The sequence below is a fragment of the Pseudoliparis swirei genome, chromosome 21 (assembly GCF_029220125.1).
Source record: "Pseudoliparis swirei isolate HS2019 ecotype Mariana Trench chromosome 21, NWPU_hadal_v1, whole genome shotgun sequence".
NCBI lineage: Eukaryota > Metazoa > Chordata > Actinopteri > Perciformes > Liparidae > Pseudoliparis > Pseudoliparis swirei.
The window spans coordinates 4597942-4610019 of NC_079408.1; the positions used below are offsets into that span (position 1 = coordinate 4597942).

Below are 12078 nucleotides of genomic sequence, written 5' to 3' on the forward strand. Positions count from 1 at the left end.
CATCATGGGAGTTGTAGTCTTCACCACCATTGCGGTCAACTTCTCCCGGTTAGGTTTTCGTTCAGCGTTCGTCGTTAAGGAGGTTTTTTACGGTCTCCTCCTCTCATAAAGCAACGGACCCGGTCATGAACACCGGAAGAGACTCTGAGTGAAGCAGGTTCGCGTTTAAAGAGTTTCTGCGACGCTGTTCTGAGAGCAGCTGCAGCTAACGGCTGATTAGCTTCTTTCTCTGATAACGGGCCAACGGCCAGTGACGACGCTCCCTCTCTTCATTCACTCTCTACCTCGCTCGACCATCGTCTCTCTCTCGCCCGCGTGCTCTCTCTCTCTCTCTCTCTCTCTCTCTCTCTCTCTCTCTCTCTCTCTCTCTCTCTCTCTCTCTCTCTCTCTCTCTCTCTAACCGTTTTACTTTGTGATTATTTTTTTTCAAGATGGCGGATTTTAGAAATAAATGTTTCAACACACTCTTCCACGTCTTCACCAAGTAAAACTACACGAAGGCTATAATTAGTTTATAACTTTTCATAATGTGTTACGTCGTGAAGTTAATCAATAATAACTGTAAAAAGTAACTTTAACTTACTGTTTATGTTTTTAGAAGATAAATCAGCAAAGAGTAAAATCGTTCGACCAGACGACGTCCTACGTGTCTCTTTTCTCCTCTACTGTGAGTTAAGTTTCACTTTTACTTATTTTAAGTGCGTGTGAGTGTACGTGTGTGCGTGTGTGTGTGTGTGTGTGTGTGTGTGTGTGTGTGTGTGTGTGTGTGTGTGTGTGTGTGTGTGTGTGTGTGTGTGTGTGTGTGTGTGTGTGTGTGTGTGTGTGTGTGTGTGTGTGTGTGTGTGTGCGTGGTGGAGGGCAGTTGACTTTACAAAGTAAAAACTTTATTTATTCAAATAATATTTTCCACAGGCTTCATTTCATTCATTGTTTATATTTGTCTTGGTAATACATTATAATCCACAAAGAACAACATTATGCTGTGAAACATTTTATGTTTCATTAACAGAAATACACACAACAGTGTAAACAAGTTTGATTAGAACGTGTTATAAAGATCTCATCGATGAAACATGTTGAAATAATTGCATACGTATCTCTACAGTTGACAAAACATGCAAACAACACATCAGACATTTTATGGTAAAAATAAGATCATTAAATAATATTTCCAATTTATTGACAGGGAGGTTATACAATATATATATATTGCTAATTTAATGATCTACGTCCAAAATAGAGTGCCTATTGTCACATAATAATCTGTGAGTTATTTGTATTTATTATTTTTATTGAAGTCATGTGATACACTAATGTAAGTAGCTCGCTATCTGGTGTCTTTAAAACAAGTTATGTTCTTATTGTGATTAATTAATAATTATCATCCACATACTGCACACATTATTTATTTTCAGTACCTTATGAAGGTCAAATGTTTCCGTTTATATACTTTCCATGTAGAAATTGGTGCATGTATCAGGGATAAAGGAATCACGTCCACATTGCACCAAATTGCATCAATAAAAGATAAACAGAAACAACACAACTTGTGTGTGTAATCCGTGGCCTGAGTACTTCTTTCTGGTAAATGTAAACTTAAAAAATACATTTTGGGAATCAACTTCAAATTAAAATCTGCTTCAGAATAAACATTATTTTGCAAGTGTGTCTGACAAAAGGTAAAGGGACCCAACCAGGTTTCCTCCTTTGATTTGTAGATCTGTGAAAAGATGCTTCACACATAAACATTATGAATGAAATGATATTAACATCAATTAATTGTTTATGTCTTATAATGGAATTTATTGACAATAAGAAAGTACAATATATAAGTCAGCCTTAAGCTTTAACAGCAGAGAGTTTGATGGTTCCACGAATAAAGAAGCTGAACAGACACAAGATGGATCAGCTGTTTAATGTTACATAATACATGCATGACTAATATACACATATCACAAAAGGCATTTAGAATACAACATTTAAAGCCATCGCCATTGCACTTGTGATTAAATATTCCGCTTCCATGAAGTTGGCCACACAAGAGACGGATTGAAAAGAGAAAAGAAAGAAAGCGTAATCAATGTGTGATTAATACCTCCACTTCCTCTCCCATCGTACTGGCTGGTGGAGACCAGCTTGTTCTACCACCACTTCTGCCAGTTCTGGTGCAGTTCATTCCAATTTAAATGGGAACGCTTTCAATAGTTGGTCTACCACATCTCAGCACACCAGGGATCATACTGGTGAAATAAGACCACCATGTTTGATCTGCGTCGTCTGCCTGCTTCTTAAAGACGATGCTTTTCGCCTGCTTCCTGATCTCTTCCTCCGACATGTGTCGTGATGATGGTCTCAGGACCTTTTCCTCTTTCTGGATCTGGCCCCAGACTTCTTCCAGCGTCTTGTCTGTGTAGCATCCTCCCTTGTTTTGTCTCACCAGCTGGTCGATGGTGCTGAGCAGCATTACCACCTGAGACTGGTTACTCCTGTCGCCCCCTTTGTTGTCCTTCCAGTATTTATCATCCACGACGTGGCATCGGCCCCCGCACTTCTTCACCAGGTCGCCCAGATCCCCACTTTCCTCCACGTACTCGTGCAGCGTGGTTCCCTCTGGCAGCTGGTCGCCGTGAGTGAAGACGATCACGGCGTATTTTAGAGCGTCTTTAGGGAAGTATTCGCACATTTTTGAGACGACATCCTTATTGTGCTCGACGAATTTCTCCACTTTGAGCACAATGAGAAAGGCGTGAGGCCCGGGAGCGCACTCTGTGCGGCACATCACCATCTCACGCTTCATCTGCTCCTCAGACCGGCTCGGGTCAAAGAAACCAGGAGTGTCGATCAAAGTGAAGCTTCTTCCACCGACGGGTTTTGTTTGGGCTGTCGTGGGATGCGTTTCCAAGTCGCTGATATTGTTTATTTTGAATATGGCCTCTCCAAATATGTTGTTGGCAAGGCTGCTCTTTCCAACTCTGGTTTTTCCCAGAAGGACAATCCTCCATGTGTTGGGCCCTGCAAGAGAAAAGCGACTCTGCGTCAGTAAATCAGAACATGTGAACCTGCAGTTCGGTTCATTTGGCCCGGATCAAAGACATGATGTCGTATTTTAGCTCTGGTCGGGTTTCTGTTCACGCAGACCTTTTCCAAACACACGAAGAGAAGAAAACAAGTTATACAGACTGGTAATCAGGGGAAATACTCGCCTTGAGTTGGTTTTAACCGACCCAAACAGGTTAAGTGTTAAGGTAACTAGATGTAGGTAGAGAAAAAAACACGTAAAAGGTGCAATATCCGATTTAGAAACCATTTTAATTGCCTCTCAATGGCTCTTAGCTTGGCTCACAGCTAACAATGCTAACAATGCTAACAGCGCTAACTACTACAGAAGTGCAGACACTTGACTGATGGATGTCCTGATCAGCTGTAACCAGCATGAGGGCAGGAAAGAGCGGCAGTGAGCTGACAGGAGGGACACGCTCACACGCACTCACGTGTACTAGAATGCGCTAACATACATTAGCATGCAACTAACATGCACTTAAATGCACCAACATGCACTAGGCAGCATGCAGTCACATGCACTAGCTGCCCCGCTGTGTCAACAAATGAAGGAGAAGTTCTGATACAAACACACAGATTAACTTTATGTTCTGCTCATGTAGAAATTACTACGCTATCTTTAGAGTGTATTGACAATGCCACTTGTTACACATTTCCTGAGAACACCTTTTGTTGATGCTTTAATCTTCTTTTTATTATAATGCTTTGAATAAGTCTATATTTTTTTATCATGTGTTTATTTTGTGAAATCGTACATGTGCAATTGTTGATTTAAAACAATAAATGAATCATCAAAGCGATTTACGGCAGCTGCCCTGTCGTAACAACAATGGCTGTTCTCAGGAAACGTGGCCCCGCCCACTCCGCCGCTTCTCAAAGGGTGCTGAACGAGTCCAAAAGACGAACTTTATTTTGTCCTGACTGGAAGCTTTCCACAGGATTGCTGCTGTCATAATCTCACTCGTTGTCTCGCGAGACTTCTCCCTTGTGACTCTTTTCTCTTCTTCTCTCGCTCCGTGTATTTCTATGTCGGCCTTGTTTCTCGTCTTCAGGCGGATGAAACGTGAGCAGCGTTATTAGATAATAACAACCGGAAGAAGTCAATTTAACTTACTGTCCATGTTTTTAGAAGATCAGCGAAGAGTAAAATGTTTCGACCGGACGACGTCCTCCGTGTCTCTTTTCTCCTGCGGGCCTCTGCTGTTGCTTAAGTTTCACTTTCACTTACTAGGGCGTGTGTTATGTATGTGTGCGTGTGTGTGTGTGTGTGTGTTGGAGGGTGGTTTACTCTTCCAAGTAAAAACTTCATCCGCTCAAATAATGTTCTCCACCGTATTCATGATATTTGTTGTTCATATTTGTCGCGGTGATGACTTTTAATCCACAAAGAGCCACAACCGTTGACGAACACCCCGTGTTGTGTGTGTCGCGAGCGCCCTCTGCTGGGCCCCTGCAGACATGAGCGGGGAACCCCGCGCACTGTTCCCAGTCTCCGTGGTCGTTGCTCTGTAACTCGCTCCGTTGTAATGTCTGAATGAGTTCATTTGTGTTGGTGTAATCGTGTTTCCTGCAGGTTGAGTGTTAAAGATGAATTATAAAGTCCATATCAAATGTTTGAAAGTGTAACTTGAGGTCATTTGTCGAGGCTTGTTGATACGAGCTAACGCCCTGAATTTAGATGCCACTCTGACTCCTCTTGACTCACTAAAAACACAACAGCTAATGTCTAAGCACTATTATCACAACGCAACATCGTGCATGATGAACACCAGCGCGTCAGAAACCGTCTGAGACGAGTTCGTGAATGACTTGGTAGTGAACACCACGGTGACCTCAGCGTGGAGCAGGGTCGTTATTCAGGTGTCGTCCCATGTCCACTGGCAGCCTCTCCAGGGGAGGAGCTCTCTCTCCTTTAGGAGACAAGGAGGCACCTCAGAGATGGAGTCTGCACTTTGGTTGGAATGTACAGAATACAAACCAGTTTTATTTGTTTTGAAGATAAATGGTTACAAAGATGAATCATGTTGATAATTAAGTAAAAGAAAAGACAAAATGTCAAAAGTTTACATTTCAAAATGATCAGGTGAACCAAGTGTTCACTTATTTACTTCTTATCATTCAATCAACAAAGAACACGTTATCACATATTGATATATGAAAGAAAAACACTTTACGGCTGTCATCATTGAACTTAAACAAAATAATACGAGATTAATTGTGAAGAATATATTGATATATGAGAACAAAACACTCGTAGCTCAAAAAAAAGAAATAAATCAGAATTCATCGAAGGTAATTCATATTAAATGGCGATGAATCTTATGAATAATAAGTACATATTACTTGTGATTCACCATAATACTCTCTGTGGTTAAATATTGGTTGGAACAAGATTTTCATGCAATTCATTGGGAGATGTGACTTTTTAACTAACTCTCCAAGAGCCGGAGCTCATTACAGGTTTAAACTCTCTTAACTCAAACAATGTTTTACTTCGTCCGAAGTAGATTTTCTTCCATCAATGACACAGACACTCTGGTGAGAAAGGCAAGGCAGCGCCTCTACCACCTCAGGCAGCTGAGGAAATTTAAAGTTTCCCAGAGGATCCTTCAGTCCTTCTACTCTGGAGCTGTAGAGAGCGTCCTGACAGGAAGCATCACAGCCTGGTTTGGCAACTGCTCCGCTCGGGACAGGAAGGCTCTGCAGAGAGTAGTGCGTTCGGCTGAGCGCACTATTGGAACTACACTCCCCACCCTGCAGGACTTGTACACCAGGAGGTGCAGAACCAGAGCCGGCAGGATCATGAAGGATCCTCACCACCCCAACAACAGACTGTTTCAGCTGCTGCGGTCAGGCAGGCGCCTCCGTAGTCACGCTGCAAGAACAGAGAGACTGAGACGGAGTTTCTTTCCTCAGGCCATCAGGACTGTGAACTCCGACCTCACCAGGACCACCACATAGACCCACACAACTGCCCCTCTTAGGCACACACACACACACACACACACACACACACACACACACACACACACACACACACTTACTGTAAATATTGTGGTTTTTATTGTAAATAGTGTGTACTTGTTGCCCTTGCACATTCCTGCTGAGCATTGCCACTTTCATTTCACTGCACACCCTGTGTGTGTATGTGACAAATAAAACATCTTGAATCTCTCTTGAATCTTGAATTAGGACTTTACACCAGTAATTGATCTAAAACAAGCCCTTACACCATCCGATGACAGCGGCCCCTGCATCCACGACAGCGGACCCTACTACCACGACAGCCCCTGCTGCCGCGGCGGCCCCTGCTGCCACAACTAAAGGAATTCCGAGGGAAACCCCTCCAGTAAAAACAGCTCCAATCAATGCAACTGCTGGGACATTTACCATTGCGGAAGAAAGGCCCTTAAGTACGGCCTCTTTAGCCACCTGTCTGATCTGATCATGTGACATCGTTAGTGATGACAGCATAATGCGTGTCTCCTCCCACTTTATTCTTTCCTCCACTGCTTGAAGCATCTCATTGGTGTAGCATCCTCCTTTATTTGCCTTAACCATCTCCTCTATCGTCTTGAGGAGCTTCTTCACCTGGACCCGGTTGCTCCTGTATTCTTCCTGCGGGTTGTTCTTCCAGTATTTGTTATCGATGACGTGGCAGCGGCCTCCGCACTTCTTCACCAGCTCCATCACCAGCTTATTATCACGGATAAAGCTCTCAATGGTCTTTCCTTCAGGGAGCTGGTCGCCATGAGTGAAGAGAACTGTCGCAAACTGGAAAAATTCTTCAGAAAAGTATTGGTGCATTTTAGCGATGACGGCCTGCTCCTGCAGTGTGTATCTCTCCACTTTGATCACAATGAGAAAGGCATGAGGCCCAGGAGCGAACTCTGTGATGCACCTCACTATTGCAGACTTCATCTCGTCCTCAGGTTGATCTGTGTCGAAGAAACCAGGACTGTCAATCAAAGTGATGTTTCCTCCATTGACAGGTTTAGTTTCTGCTTGACATTCTTTAGTTTCAGAGTTCACAGAATGTCCAATCTTGAACAGTGGCTCTCCAAATATGGTGTTAGCCACGCTGCTTTTCCCAACTCCAGTTTTTCCCAGGAGGACAATTCTCTTGCTGTCTGACACTGAAAGAGAAAAATAACAAACAAAAAACCTTGTTGGTCAGAAGTCTGTTGGTACTTATTAAATAGCTGCATCAGCATAATAAGAGAAGGAAGAATAGTGTCAACACTTTAAAAAAGCCCAAGGAGCATCATTTTAAAAATATATAAAAGTACAAATCACTGTTGATAATATAAGTTCATCTATCGTGGTGAAGAACACAGAGGATCATTTTGTAAACAGGTCTAAAAGGGCAGATGAAGTTTATAATGTTTTACATATCATCTATATTTTATATATATTAATAATAATATTGAACATTACTATTTCCCATCTTTTTGTAAAACATTTAACTCATATTTTAGTGTCCTCTAATTCTCTAAACCTTCAACGTAAAGCTTACTGCTGCTTGAGTTCTCGCGAGACAACAACAGGTGGGGTTTGGTGACGTCATGAAGCACCGTGGCATCATGGGAGTTGTAGTCTTCACCACCATTGCGGTCAACTTCTCCCGGTTAGGTTTTCGTTCAGTGTTCGTCGTTAAGGAGTTTTTTTAACGGTCTCCTCCTCTCATAAAGCAACGGACCCGGTCATGAACACCGGAAGAGACTCTGAGTGAAGCAGGTTCACGTTTAAAGAGTTTCTGCGACGCTGTTCTGAGAGCAGCTGCAACTAACTGCTGATTAGCTTGTTTCTCTGATAACGGGCCGACGCTCCCTCTCTTCATTCACTCTCTATCTCGCTCGACCATCGCTCTCCCCCGCGTGCTCTCTCTCTCTCTCTCTCTCTCTCTCTCTCTCTCTCTAATAAATATTAATTATTTTACTTTGTGATCATTCGGTAAAGTTTTACGTCTGCAAAACACTTTTTTCCCAAGATGGTGGATATTATAAACAAATGTTTCAACACACTCTTCCCCACGTCTTCACCAAGTACAACAAACATGAAGGCCATAATTAGTTTATAACTTTTCATCACGTGTTACGTCGAAAAGTAATATACAGTGAGCAGTGAAGGCAACGGGCCACCACTCGTGGTTACATAATGCACCTACGTCATAAAATATATCATAAAGTAATGTGCAGAGTGGCAGCATTAATAAATAATAATAAAACTGGAATAAGTTACTTTAACTTACTGTTTGTTTTTTTAAGAAGAGAAATCAGCGAAGAGAAACACGTTTCGACCAGACGACGTCCTCAGTGTCTCTCTGCTGTTACTTTCACTTTTACTTGTTTCGTGTGTGTGGTGGGGGAGGGGAGTGGAGGTTTGTGGCCATATATAGAAGAACATAAACTAAACAACACATAAGACACTGTGATAAAGTTAAGAAAAGAAAAAATATAAAGTACAGGCAAGTGTAATTAAACTTAATTAAGAACAAATAAATGGCGTGCCTTGCAGTTTAAAGTTTAAAGCAAGACGATAACATATTATTAATACACAATCATAACGATTCCATGTTATTTACTGTGAGGTGTGATTATTTAAGAAATCATTATCTCCCCCATCTTTAAGAGTCAGGGCTGATTAAAGGTTTGATTTCTCTCCTGTTGCATCATATCCTGTCAAACTATATTTTAGCAGCAACAGGCCCTGACACTCCCACTGTTGTTTCCATTGTTATTACTGCTGCGGTTTGTTTCATTACCGCTGCTTCCTGAAACCTAGGTCATGATGAATATGTCATATGCCAAGTCCTAGTAATACATCCTAAAGCTAAATTAAACTACAACTCATTTGAAAGCCTTGTTCTTAGTCTTTCATCCAACCTGGGAAACATTACAGCCAATTCTATGTGTGATGCTGTACCGACCACCAGGTCCATATTCAGAGTTTATATCAAGTTTAGTCCTTAAAATTGATCTTATTGCGGAGGAGATTTTAATATTCATGTGGATGTTGATAATGATTGCCTTAGTGCTGCATTTATCTCATGGTTGGACTCGATTGGCTTCTGTCAGAGAGTACAGAAACCCACTCACACCCTCCACCTTGTTCTTGCAGGTGGCGTTGACATTGAGCATTTGAAGGTCTTCCCACAGAATCCTCTTCAGTCAGGCGACTACCTCATCACTTTTGAGTTTATACTACCGGAGTGTACACCGTTAGTCAAAAGTTTCAACACCATATGTCTAACTAACAGTGCTGTAGATACATTTAAAGAAGCAAGTCCTTCTGCATTTGATTCAATACCACGTCTCAATTTAGCAGAGGACTCCTGATCTAACTTTAGTCCGTCCCAGATGGATCATCTTGTTGATAGTGCCACAGACAGTGAGGCAAAAGAGGTTTGCTCCCTGGTATAACCCACAGACATGCAAACTAAAAAAAACTCTCACTACTATAAAAAGGCAGGATGGCTCATATCAATGTCTCCAGTTAACCAAACATGACATCCTTGCATGGATTAAAATCTGGTCAAATCGCATGATATTCTTATAAATGCATAAATTACATAATACACATCGTATTGCACTTGTAAGAAAAGCGTAATATCCCCTAATCGCTTTCTTGTGAAAAAAAAAAGGTAACGTCCCTGGGTGGGCTTGAACCACCAACCTTTCGGTTAACAGCCGAACGCGCTAACCAATTGCGCCACAGAGACGAGGACAATGCATATATGTCAGGAAAACTATTTGTCCGTATGCTCTGCAGCAACGGATAATTATTTTGGACTAGTTCAGGCTTTTTATAAAGTTTGAGCTCCTCCCTCTAAATAGCTTGTCTTTGCAGACACCTAATAGGTGTAGGTAAACAAAAAAGAATTGAGCCCAACATGGGGCTCGAACCCACGACCCTGAGATTAAGAGTCTCATGCTCTACCGACTGAGCTAGCCAGGCATCTGCTCATTTGTACGGAAAGGAGAATCAAATTGATGCTCCAGAAAACAGAACATGGCTATTTCAGAAAGAGATTGAAATGGGTATGCGCCTAGAGTGGGGCTCGATCTCCCCTGAAATTATATTTAGAGTTGTTATAATGTTTGAACTGTTATAGTCCTCCGTGTCTGTAAAAAAATGTTGAGCCCAACGTGGGGCTCGAACCCACGACCCTGAGATTAAGAGTCTCATGCTCTACCGACTGAGCTAGCCAGGCACTTTCAAAAAACTCGAGGTGCAAAGTTTATAAAGTTACACCGTGGCACGAGACAGAATTTCAGGGTAGTGATTTTGTATGCTTTTATTTGGACACTATCACTGAGATAAAAATGAACAAGTTCAGTGTCAAACCATTCAATGGAAACAAAAAGGAATGATTTTATATATAAATGCAAAGAATAGAGAGATGTCGATAGTTATCTCTTGTATTTTGAATTCGTTCGTTCACACTTTCGCTCACTGGAGACAGTTTCTAACATTATTCCCCTTCATTTGCCTCAATTGAAGCTAAATGAAAGCAGGTAACAATCGTTAATAACTTGTGATATATTATATTAGATAAAATATATATAGCCGCATTCTGTAACTACCTGTACTTACGCTTCACTCTGCTGAAGCCCCCCTAAAATAGGCCTAATGGACGTCCCTGAAATAAAGTATTACCAATCATGTACCCAGTATTAAAGGTTTCCAACTGCTTGGACAGATCGTCAATATATAGATTAAAAAGAACTGAGGCCAAGAAATTAAAACCTCCAGAAAAAGAGAAATACCAAAATAGTTATGCGCTCAATGTGCAAATCGACTACCTTGAAAGTATATTTAAAAAAACATGAATCCGTCTGAAGTTTAAAAAAGTATTAAGCCCAACGTGGGGCTCGAACCCACGACCCTGAGATTAAGAGTCTCATGCTCTACCGACTGAGCTAGCCAGGCGCTGATTGACTCAAGAGGGGTGGTCAATTTAAATTGATACTATGGTATCCCGTTAATGTTACGCACAAAGTGGGACTTGAACGTTATAATGCCATCAGAATATATTTATATTTTCTATAATGTTTGAGCTCCCCTTCTCCCCCTTAAAATAGTTTCCTAAAATCTTCAGAATTTTTAAAAGGTTATGAGCCCAACGTGGGGCTCGAACCCACGACCCTGAGATTAAGAGTCTCATGCTCTACCGACTGAGCTAGCCGGGCTGCAAGTGCACCGTGGAATATGGGTGAAACATAACTTGTATAGAATATTAACACTGCGAAGTAATACATATTGAATGGAGTGTGTGTTATGTACAGCATAATGTGTATACAGTTATATACATTATGTAGTATTTATATTGACGGTACATGCTAATTGATGCATATTAAAAACGTTCTTAAATAGTTATTTAGAAACTTGAAATTTCACTCACCATAATTACTAATGAGGTCAAGCAACACATCACCAGTAGATGGCGCCCTTTAGCTAGAATAGATCACTGGCGGTCGGAGGTGGAGAGACAAGCCAACAGCTGCATTACAACAGTTTATATATTTATATATTTATATATTTAAATATATGTATTAATATGATATGTATAATATGTATATTTAGATATATTTATTATATATATATATTACTTTAAGAAATACATATGTATATATTAAATATATAAATAATTCTTTGATAAATATGTATTCATTTATTTCTTAAATATATCAATATAATATATATAATATATATTTATATATGTTGATTTATATATATATATTAAATACATATCTAGGTATAATTTATTTATTTTATATATATATATATATATATTTATAATTATATATGTATATCTTTTTGTGTTTTGAATTTAATATATATATATATTTATATATATATATCTATGAAATACATTATTATATATGTATTCAATATATATATATATAATATAATATATATATATTTATTTATTTAATCTGTGAAAACCCTAGTTGTAAGTAAGTAAATCAGCAGTGCACGAGGAGCCGCGACCAACCCACGTGATCAAATGCGGAA

At 40.4% G+C, this 12078-nt stretch overlaps 3 protein-coding genes and 4 non-coding genes across 8 annotated transcripts in view; all 7 read right to left on the reverse strand.

The window, feature by feature from the left end:
- LOC130211927 (GTPase IMAP family member 7-like) overlaps positions 1-692 on the reverse strand; it is an 18128-nt gene extending 17436 nt beyond the window's left edge. Inside the window, exon 1 of the mRNA XM_056442975.1 lies at positions 584-692. Within this exon, the coding sequence (XP_056298950.1) occupies position 584 (1 nt within the window). The 5' untranslated portion in view covers positions 585-692. The remainder of the gene's footprint in view (positions 1-583) is intronic.
- A 1204-nt stretch (positions 693-1896) lies between these two features.
- Positions 1897-4592, reverse strand: LOC130211930 (GTPase IMAP family member 7-like). Its single transcript, XM_056442980.1, has 2 exons — positions 4175-4592; positions 1897-3012 (listed from the first exon to the last, which is right to left on the reverse strand). Exons 1-2 carry the CDS (start codon positions 4179-4181, stop codon positions 2183-2185), a joined length of 837 nt encoding a protein of 278 aa, XP_056298955.1. The 5' UTR covers positions 4182-4592; the 3' UTR covers positions 1897-2182.
- A 419-nt stretch (positions 4593-5011) lies between these two features.
- LOC130211928 (GTPase IMAP family member 7-like) lies at positions 5012-8370 on the reverse strand. Of its 2 annotated transcripts, none has more exons than XM_056442977.1 (2): positions 8312-8370; positions 5012-7196 (listed from the first exon to the last, which is right to left on the reverse strand). In XM_056442977.1, coding segments are annotated over exons 1-2 (924 nt in total). In that variant the 5' UTR covers positions 8313-8370; the 3' UTR covers positions 5012-6273. The 2 variants fall into 2 exon arrangements, with proteins under 2 accessions (XP_056298952.1, XP_056298953.1); XM_056442978.1 differs by lacking the exon at positions 8312-8370 and adding an exon at positions 7577-7881.
- A 1337-nt stretch (positions 8371-9707) lies between these two features.
- On the reverse strand, positions 9708-9781 carry trnan-guu (transfer RNA asparagine (anticodon GUU)). Its single transcript has one exon. It is a non-coding gene; the product is annotated as a tRNA-Asn (tRNA).
- Positions 9782-10200: 419 nt separating this feature from the next.
- trnak-cuu (transfer RNA lysine (anticodon CUU)) lies at positions 10201-10273 on the reverse strand. The gene has a single exon. It is a non-coding gene; the product is annotated as a tRNA-Lys (tRNA).
- Positions 10274-10919: 646 nt separating this feature from the next.
- Positions 10920-10992, reverse strand: trnak-cuu (transfer RNA lysine (anticodon CUU)). Its single transcript has one exon. It is a non-coding gene; the product is annotated as a tRNA-Lys (tRNA).
- A 187-nt stretch (positions 10993-11179) lies between these two features.
- On the reverse strand, positions 11180-11252 carry trnak-cuu (transfer RNA lysine (anticodon CUU)). The gene has a single exon. It is a non-coding gene; the product is annotated as a tRNA-Lys (tRNA).
- Positions 11253-12078: the final 826 nt, after the last annotated feature.